This window comes from Sparus aurata, chromosome 5 (genome assembly GCF_900880675.1).
Source record: "Sparus aurata chromosome 5, fSpaAur1.1, whole genome shotgun sequence".
NCBI lineage: Eukaryota > Metazoa > Chordata > Actinopteri > Spariformes > Sparidae > Sparus > Sparus aurata.
In genome coordinates, this window is record NC_044191.1 from 37,287,301 (window position 1) to 37,297,300 (window position 10,000).

Genomic DNA, 10,000 nt, shown 5'->3' on the forward strand with positions numbered 1-10,000 from the left:
GTGGGAATCTGCAGATAACGATGTCTCACTCTAATCATTTTATAAAGACCAATAAACTGAATTAAGGGGCAGTGACATCATCAGTGACATCATGGCTACTCTAAAGTGAACAGAACACTTGTCTGACCGTCACAAGATGTCAACTCAGAAAAGACACATGAGGCAACAGACTTTTTATTTTAAAGCACTTTTATTTTTTATACTAAAATAATAGTCCACCAGCTCGTCCAATCAGCTGCTGACGCTGTCGTGGGACTTCAGACAACAAAGTCGGGTTTGATCCAATAGCCTCACAGCTACAACCAGGATTTAAAGTCACCTTCATCTGAAGCTGCACCTATTGATTACTTCATACAGTATTGATCAGCTGATTGTTCTCTTCAGTAGCATCAGAAAACTCAGAGTTTCGTGTGTGTGTGTGTGTGTGTGTGTGTGTGTCCAGGTGCTCATCATGTCCAGGGAGCAGGTGAGTATCAGTGAGCTCCTGCTCTCATTGGACAGTTCAGAGCTGCAGGAGGCGGAGCAAGTCAAAGCAGCCGTCAACCAGCAGCTATGTACAGGTGAGTCCACCTGTCTGTCTCAACCTGTCTGTCTCACGTGGACTGCAGTGTATTGTGGGTAGTCAGTGACAGTGTGGGTATGACGTCCTGGCGCCTCCTTGTGGCCGTCATGATGATGACCTGAAGTTTCTCCTGCAGACAGAGGAGGTGCTGTCCTCTCCTCTCTGGTGGAGTATTACCTGGACTCCTCCTCCCCTCAGGCGGTGCTGCTGCTGTCCTCCATCAGAGAGCCTCATCACAAGGTCAGCTGACTGTCAGGTAACACAGAGTGATGTTTGATTATTGATTATATATTGATTATTAACCTGACGTTCCTGTCTGTCTGTCAGACTCTGCTAGAGAAGCTCAATGAGTCTCTGAGCAGACCTGGATCCAGACCAGCTGCTCTGACTCTGCTGGGTCACCTGATCAGGAAGCAGCCGCCGTGGGTTCATCACATCAGTCGCTCGCCACTGCTGCCCTCGCTGCTGCGCTGCCTCAAGGTACCAGTAGATAGATAGATACTTTATTTATCCCAAGGGAAATTCAAGTGTCCAGTAGCATACAAAATACAAAACATACATTAAACTAAAATTAAAAACCGTAACCTTAAGAATAGAATTAAAAATAGAATAAAAGATAAAATATAAAGTAATATATATAGAGAGTCCAGCTCTGTGCCCCAGTACTACCTCACGGTATTAATACTACCTCACGGTATTAATACTTCATATAATAGTAAAACACACTAACGTACTGCAGGGGACAGAATTACAGGTGTTTGGTATTTTCAGTTGCAGTTTCTCAAATTTGTCCAGAGTGAAACCTCTTCACAAACAAATCAATAAACGATAATCTAGCTCTTTGGTCCAAATCGACTTACAATAAGAACATTTGTCACGAGAGAGAGACCACGACATCACCGTTGATGGAGTGAAAAGAAATATAGAAACAGTCGTCCAGCCCTCTTCTCAGGATCGTAGCTGCTGTTTATCAAAGATCTTTACGTGCTGTGATTGAAGTGCTGGTCTGTGGAATCTGATGCTGATTATTGAAATTGAATTGATTGCTCGTTTTGATGGTTTTCAATTTGGAATCAAATTTCTGATTGATGGGGCGCCGTTTAGCCCAGCTGGTAGAGCGGGCGTCCCATGTACAGAGGCTTGGTCCTCACTGCAGCGACTGCGGGTTCCAGTCCCGGCCCGGGGTCCTTCGCTGCGTCCCCCCCCCCGTCATCCTGTTACCTGTCATCTCTGAAGGCCAAAACTAAACATAAACAAAAAAAATCTTGTATTGCCTCCCCAGACGGACACCGACGTGGTGGTCCTGATCACTGGAGTCCTGGTCCTCATCACTCTGTTACCCATGATCCCTCAGGCTGGGAAACAACACATCTATGACTTCTTCGACGTGTTCGGACGCCTCGCCTCCTGGAGCTACAGAAACCCCGGTGAGGATGAGTTAACTGATGAAATATCAGCAGGATAATCAGTAATGAAAGTAGTTGACGAGGTGCAGGAACCGCTGATGGATCTTTGGAGGAAGAGACTTTGAAGCATCAGAGATTCTGCAGAATCAGAACTCTGTTTGTTTTTGTGAAGCTTTTTTTTTCATTTTCTGATAAAAAACTGAATTAATATTCAGTATTGCATTTGAAATTAAAGAAGTTGAACACGTCTCCATCAGATTAAGACTTAAATGCCTGAAAATATGAAAAGATATCAGAACACTGCAGATCTGACTGCTCTCTTCTGATTGGCTGTGTGTTCTCCTGCAGGTCACGTCCCGGTGGCTCACCTGGTCCACCTCCATGCAGGTGTGTACTCTCTGTTCCACCGTCTGTACGGGATGTTCCCCTGTAACTTCATCTCCTACCTGAGGCTGCACTACAGCATGAAGGAGAACCTGGACACCTTCCAGGAGGTCGTCAAGGTCAGTACAGACCAGCACAGTCCAGCACAGATCAGCACAGACCAGTACAGACCAGTGCAGACCAGTACAGACCAGTGCAGACCAGCACAGACCAGCACAGTCCAGCACAGATCAGCACAGACCACTACAGACCAGTACAGACCAGTATAGACCAGCACAGACCAGCACAGATCAGCGCAGACCAGCGCAGACCAGCGCAGACCACTACAGACCAGTACAGACCAGCACAGACCAGCACAGACTACTACAGACCAGTACAGACCAGCACAGATCAGCACAGATCAGCACAGACTACTACAGACCAGTACAGACCAGCACAGACCTGCACAGTCCAGCACAGATCAGCACAGACCAGTGCAGACCAGTATAGACCAGCACAGACTACTACAGACCAGTACAGACCACTACAGACCAGCACAGACCAGTACAGACCAGTGCAGACCAGTATAGACCAGCACAGTCCAGCACAGATCAGCACAGACCAGTACAGACCACTACAGACCAGTGCAGACCAGTGCAGACCAGTATAGACCAGCACAGTCCAGCACAGATCAGCACAGACCAGTACAGACCACTACAGACCAGCACAGTCCAGCACAGATCAGCACAGACCAGTACAGACCAGTGCAGACCAGTATAGACCAGCACAGACTACTACAGACCACTACAGACCTGCACAGTCCAGCACAGATCAGCACAGACCAGTACAGACCAGTACAGACCAGCACAGACCAGTACAGACCAGCACAGATCAGCACAGACCAGTACAGACCAGTACAGACCAGCACAGACCAGCACAGACCACTACAGACCAGCACAGATCAGCACAGACCAGTACAGACCACTACAGACCAGCACAGATCAGCACAGACCAGTACAGACCAGTGCAGACCAGTATAGACCAGCACAGACTACTACAGACCACTACAGACCTGCACAGTCCAGCACAGATCAGCACAGACCAGTACAGACCAGTACAGACCAGCACAGACCAGTACAGACCAGCACAGATCAGCACAGACCAGTACAGACCAGTACAGACCTGGACAGTCCAGCACAGATCAGCACAGATCAGCACAGACCACTACAGACCAGCACAGATCAGCACAGACCAGCACAGACCACTACAGACCAGCACAGATCAGCACAGACCAGCACAGACCAGCACAGACCAGTATAGACCAGCACAGACTACTACAGACCAGCACAGACCAGTATAGACCAGCACAGACCACTACAGACCAGCACAGATCAGCACAGACCAGCACAGACCAGTACAGACCAGCACAGACCAGCACAGATCAGCACAGATCAGCACAGACCAGCACAGACCAGCACAGACCAGTATAGACCAGCACAGACTACTACAGACCACTACAGACCTGCACAGTCCAGCACAGATCAGCACAGACCAGTACAGACCAGTACAGACCAGCACAGATCAGCACAGACCAGCACAGACCACTACAGACCTGGACAGTCCAGCACAGATCAGCACAGACCATCACAGACCAGCACAGACCACTACAGACCAGCACAGATCAGCACAGACCATCACAGACCAGCACAGACCACTACAGACCAGCACAGATCAGCACAGACCAGCACAGACCACTACAGACCAGTACAGACCAGCACAGACCTGCACAGTCCAGCACAGATCAGCACAGACCAGCACAGACCACTACAGACCAGTACAGACCAGCACAGACCTGCACAGACCAGCACAGATCAGCACAGACCAGCACAGACCAGCACAGACCACTACAGACCAGTACAGACCAGCACAGACCTGCACAGTCCAGCACAGATCAGCACAGACCAGTGCAGACCAGTATAGACCAGCACAGACCACTACAGACCAGCACAGACCAGCACAGATCAGCACAGATCAGCACAGATCAGTACAGACCAGCACAGACCAGCACAGACCAGTACAGACCAGCACAGATCAGTACAGACCAGCACAGTCCAGCCTTCAGCTCCCTGTGAGCAGAGAACATGTGACTACATGGGAACTGATGCAGAGTAAAGACCTGGGCTCAGGTTGCAGCTCACTGACTCGTGACTGTAGCACACTTCCTGGTGACATCCCTCAAAGCATTGTGGGAACTGTAGTAATGACACTTGAAGCAATCAAACAGAAAACACTTGATGGGAACTCGGAGGGAAAATGTTATGTGCAATATTTACACTGTGACACACCAACGCTAAACTTTAGCTTCAGCTCAACGTTAATGTGAAGCTCTGTGATTGGCTGCCTGGTAGTGAAGTGCACCCTGGGAGTCGTAGTTGACATCCCTGCTTCCAGTTCTCAGTCCTCTCCAGCTCTAAAGAACTTAAGAGGACCTGAAAGTGAAACTGAACTCTGAGGACCTGAAACATCAAACTGAAGATTACATTTATTCTGTCTGTCTGCCTCTCTGTCTGTCTGCATCTCTGTCTGTCTGCCTCTCTGGCTGTCTGCCTCTCTGTCTGTCTCTCTCTCTGTCTGTCTGCCTCTCTGTCTGTCTGTCTCTCTGTCTGTCTGCCTCTCTGTCTGTCTGCCTCTCTGTCTGTCTGCCTCTCTGGCTGTCTGCCTCTCTGTCTGTCTCTCTGTCTCTCTGTCTCTCTGTCTCTCTGCCTCTCTGTCTGTCTGCCTCTCTGTCTGTCTGCCTCTCTGTCTGTCTGTCTCTCTGGCTGTCTGTCTGTCTGCCTCTCTGTCTCTCTGGCTGTCTGCCTCTCTGTCTGTCTGCCTCTCTGTCTGTCTGCCTCTCTGGCTGTCTCTCTGTCTCTCTGCCTCTCTGTCTGTCTGCCTCTCTGTCTGTCTGTCTCTCTGGCTGTCTGTCTGTCTGCCTCTCTGTCTCTCTGGCTGTCTGCCTCTCTGTCTGTCTGTCTCTCTGGCTGTCTGCCTCTCTGTCTGTCTGTCTGTCTGTCTGTCTGTCTGTCTGTCTGTCTCTCTGTCTGTCTGTCTGTCTCTCTGGCTGTCTGCCTCTCTGTCTGTCTGTCTGCCTCTCTGTCTCTCTGGCTGTCTGCCTCTCTGTCTGTCTGTCTCTCTGTCTGTCTGTCTGTCTCTCTGTCTCTCTGTCTGTCTCTCTGGCTGTCTGTCTCTCTGTCTGCCTCTCTGTCTGGCTGTCTGCCTCTCTGTCTGTCTGTCTGTCTCTCTGTCTCTCTGTCTGTCTGTCTGCCTCTCTGGCTGTCTGCCTCTCTGTCTGCCTCTCTGTCTGTCTGTCTCTCTGTCTGGCTGTCTGCCTCTCTGGCTGTCTGCCTCTCTGTCTGTCTGTCTGTCTGTCTGTCTGTCTCTCTGTCTGTCTGTCTGTCTCTCTGTCTCTCTGTCTGTCTCTCTGGCTGTCTGTCTCTCTGTCTGTCTGCCTCTCTGTCTGTCTGCCTCTCTGGCTGTCTGTCTCTCTGTCTGTCTGCCTCTCTGTCTGTCTGCCTCTCTGTCTGTCTCTCTGTCTGTCTGCCTCTCTGTCTGCCTCTCTGTCTGTCTCTCTGTCTGTCTGTCTCTCTGCCTGTCTGCCTCTCTGGCTGTCTGTCTCTCTGGCTGTCTGCCTCTCTGTCTGTCTGCCTCTCTGTCTGCCTGTCTCTCTGCCTGTCTGTCTCTCTGGCTGTCTGTCTCTCTGGCTGTCTGTCTTGCAGCCCATGTTGGAGCATGTCAGGGTTCACCCGGAGCTGGTCACAGGGACTCAGGACTGTGAACTGGACCCGACCAGGTGAGTCTACAGGACACAAACAGAAGCTGATATAAAGGATGTAGCCCAGATCAGACATGGCCCTTCAAAATGAAATATATATAAACACACACACACACATACACACTAACATCAGAGTTGATTCCTGTGTTGTTAAACCTAAAAGAACACACACACACAGTATGTTTATTGTGAAAGGGTTAACCTGACTTCCTGTCTCTGTCAGGTGGAGGTGTTATGAAGTCCATGACATCGTGATCGAGTGCTCTCGTGTGTCTCTGGACCCTCTGGAGTCGTCCTGTGAGGAGGAGATTTACTCCTCCCTCAGAGAGCCTCCTCCCTCCCCCTCCCCCTCCCCCAGACCTCCCTCACTGTCCTCCCCCCTCCCCCAGCTGATCCTCCCCTCAGAGAGCGTCAGCAGCTCAGGTCAGTGACCTCTGACCTCTGAGGAAACACATTGTACGGAATCAAAATGTTTTCTGTGTTTAAACGATTCAAACTGAATTAAAACTCTGTCATGTGTAAATTAATTAATGACAGGAAGTTCAGTCTGTCCTCCATCTGGAGGTCTGAGTCAGCTGACCCTCAACAGTTCCTACATACAGGTCAGATTACTCCTCCCTCTTTCCTTCATTCCTTCCTTCATTCCTTTCTGCTTTCCTCCGTTCTTTCTCTCTTTCCTTCCTTCCTTCCCTAATTCCTTCCTTCCTTTCTTCTTTGATTCCTTCCTTCCTCTGCTGACACATGTTTGTGTCCAGGCTGATGATGTCACATGGAGCCCCTCCTCACATTGTGGTTTGTCGACGCCCCCTCCTGAGCCTGCTGCTACAGGCTCCGCCCACCCACTGAGCAGGACTGCCTCCATCTCAGGTGACACACTGTGACACACTGTGAGACACTGTGAGACATGTCGTTAACACGTAACAATCCTGATTGATAACCCTGTCTGTGTGTGTGTGTGTGTGTGCGGGTGCGGTTGTGTGTGTGTGTGTAAACCCCAGGTGTGAAAGGTCCCTCCTCAGCCACCGTCCCAGTGATGTCACTGGCTGAAGAGATCCAAGATGGCGCTTTGACTCCTGACATCAACAGCCAGGTGAGATCAAGACTGCAGGTTGGTGCTCCGCTCCCTTCTCTTCACTGCAAGGCTTTTATTTTGAAGGAGTTTTTCTCTTCCTGCAGGTGAAGCCATTCCCAGATCTGGACGGGTCATCCTCCTTCCAGCCAATCACAGAGAAGGAGGGAGGAGGGCAGAGTGATGTCATCAACCACAGTGAAGGTGAGATGATCCAGAAATGATCTGAACCTGACGTCCATCTTCTTCAACCACATCTCATGTTCCTCTGTGTCCCTCCAGAGGTCTCCTCGCAGCAGCTCCCCTCCTCCTCCACCACCTCCACCTCCTCCACCTCCTCCACCTCCTCCAGCTCCTCCTCCCAGCCCGTGCTCCTCACCTCCACCCCGGGTCGCGATGAGGACTCGTCAGGTCCGGTCCTCCGCCCTCCTCCCTGCTCCATCTCTCTCTGCTTCGCCCCCCCTAACCTCTTCACGGAGACCGGAGGCTCCATCCAGTTTGGCCCCGCCCACACAGAGCAGAGCCCCGCCCCTTTGTATGAGCCCCTGTTTGAGCTGGCCCTGCCCCGAGCCGCCACGCTCTTCATCGGGAAGAAGACGAAGGTAATCTGCATGTGGAACACGAGAATGTTTTCAGCCAGCAGACGTGATGTTTGTCCGTCACGTTCAACAGAATCTGTTCTGTTGGACTGAAAACTCTCTTTGATCAGAGTTCAAGCCATTTAAAGACAGAGTTCTTCCTGCACAGCGTTGTCACCTTCACCACTTCATGGTTCTCTGAGAGGTTCAACCATATTTTCTCAACACGCCTCTTTTTGTAACTCAACCGAAAATATTCTAATTGTCTTAATTAAACCATAAACAGTGTTTATTATAATGATTACTTCATTTGTTTCTTGACTAATAACATGTTCGCTTGTTCTGGACAAACTAAAGATTTTGTGAAAGAGAAGTTGAAGCTTCAGTCAAACCAAACGAGCTCACAGAGGAACAAAGAGAACTGAAGCTGCTGTAGATTATTGATTATTGATCCTTGATTGGTGTTGGTTTGTGCTGCAGGAGATGCTGGAGAGAGCAGCAGGTGAGCAGAAGGAGGGAGGAGGAGGAGGAGAGGGAGCAGGAGAGAGGGAGGACAGGGAGGAGGAGCACACCTCTGTCTCTCCTCTGGAGGTTTTGGACCAGCTGATCGTCCACGGACAGGAAGCCCACGAAGGCCTCAGCAGGAGGTGAGGCGGTTACCATGGAGACTTATCAAGCTATCACGGCTAGTAAGCTAGCTTAACGAATTAGCGAGGATCATTGCTAACGGGCTATTTGGTGAAGTCTTTAACAACATCACAGTAAATAACTCGACTGTTACACACACGAGCTTTACAACAGGAATATTAACATGAACGTCATCGATGACTTCTGCAGCGCTAACAACAGGTGAGACAGGTGAGAGAGGGAGGAGGCTCACCTGAAATTCCAAAATAAAAGTCTCTTAACGTGAAGTATTAAAAGAAAACAGGGTGAAGACGTTCTGCTACACATTTCTCTCAACAGCAGAGCTAATAGTGTGTGTGTGTGTGTGTGTGTGTGTGTGTGTGTGTGTGCGCAGGTTGTCAGCAGTGAATAAGTCGGTGGATCGGAGTCATTTTGGAGGTAAACAGCAGAGCATGAAAACCAAAGGTACCTGGAACTAACACTAACCCCTCGATTCCACCAGATACGTGTCCGCTCCAGCTCCGGTCCGGCTCTGATCCGGCTCCGGTCCGGCTCTGATCCGGCTCCGGTCCGGCTCTGATCCGGCTCCGGTCCGGCTCTGATCCGGCTCCGGTCCGGCTCTGATCCGGCTCCGGTCCGGCTCTGATCCGGCTCCGGTCCGGCTCTGATCCGGCTCCGGTCCGGCTCTGATCCGGCTCCGGTCCGGCTCCTTCACAGCAGCGGAGCTGATTTTTACAATCTAGTCTGCATGCTCGCTTCCAAAGTAGTTAGCTGTGCTGCGTGTCTGCTCCGTCCCAGCGCCGGGCGGAGCAGACACGCTGGACTTCAGCACAGAGCAGACAGGAAGTCAAGCACAGAAATAACAACACATCATCCAGTTAATTTTCAAAATAAAACAAAGACGAAGGAGCAAAACCTTACTGGAGCCGGAACATGACGGACATGCATCCAGTGGAATCTAAGAGTCAGACTCACCTCATTAACCTTATTCATTAATATTGATTGACTAATTGATTGATTGATTTGTTGATGGAGTAAATGAGTGTGTTGGTGTGTTGACCTGAGACTGACTGTGCAGCCACACCAACTCTTCACATCACATCAACACCTGAGTGTTGAGTTATGTCACATGCTTTGTGTTGTCTCAGCATTATGTTGTTTAATTCCACCATATTCTCTACGCTAACATTAGCATTTAGCTCAAGTGCAGCCGAGGCAGAGAGGTGATAAAATGGCCGCCATGCAGAGGACGAGCCCTCTCCATGTTTCAGGACTGTGACAGACCTGTGAGACGTTAATAACTGTCTCTAACCGGACTAACAGACTGATCCCACCTGCTCGTCATCGTCACGTCCGTCCAGACTGAAACATCTCGACAGCTGATCAATGAATCTTTCAGGTCGTTACATCAGGTCCAGACGTCGTTCCTCAGAGGAAACACTCTGATGACAGCTTCTCTTAAACAGCGGTACTGAGTACACGGAGGAATCTCAGATGTGTTTTTAAAAAGGAAATAAGTTGAATAGTTAATTTACTTTCAAAATACTGCACTAAATACTAAAATATAACTTAAAATAAGTT

At 49.9% G+C, this 10,000-nt stretch overlaps 1 protein-coding gene across 2 annotated transcripts in view; it reads left to right on the plus strand.

Annotated features, from left to right (window-relative positions):
• The window catches only part of LOC115581629 (hamartin-like), a 15,651-nt gene that overhangs the window by 612 nt on the left and 5,039 nt on the right, over window positions 1-10,000 (plus strand). The window contains exons 2-15 of one of the 2 annotated variants that reach the window (XM_030416887.1): window positions 443-560; window positions 699-802; window positions 890-1,042; window positions 1,845-1,989; window positions 2,317-2,471; window positions 6,090-6,163; window positions 6,369-6,568; window positions 6,683-6,747; window positions 6,901-7,012; window positions 7,144-7,235; window positions 7,322-7,418; window positions 7,497-7,816; window positions 8,273-8,439; window positions 8,814-8,884. In XM_030416887.1, the coding sequence (XP_030272747.1) occupies window positions 452-560; window positions 699-802; window positions 890-1,042; window positions 1,845-1,989; window positions 2,317-2,471; window positions 6,090-6,163; window positions 6,369-6,568; window positions 6,683-6,747; window positions 6,901-7,012; window positions 7,144-7,235; window positions 7,322-7,418; window positions 7,497-7,816; window positions 8,273-8,439; window positions 8,814-8,884 (1,864 nt within the window). In that variant the 5' untranslated portion in view covers window positions 443-451. The remainder of the gene's footprint in view (window positions 1-442; window positions 561-698; window positions 803-889; window positions 1,043-1,844; window positions 1,990-2,316; window positions 2,472-6,089; window positions 6,164-6,368; window positions 6,569-6,682; window positions 6,748-6,900; window positions 7,013-7,143; window positions 7,236-7,321; window positions 7,419-7,496; window positions 7,817-8,272; window positions 8,440-8,813; window positions 8,885-10,000) is intronic. The other variant, XM_030416888.1, reaches the window with a different exon arrangement.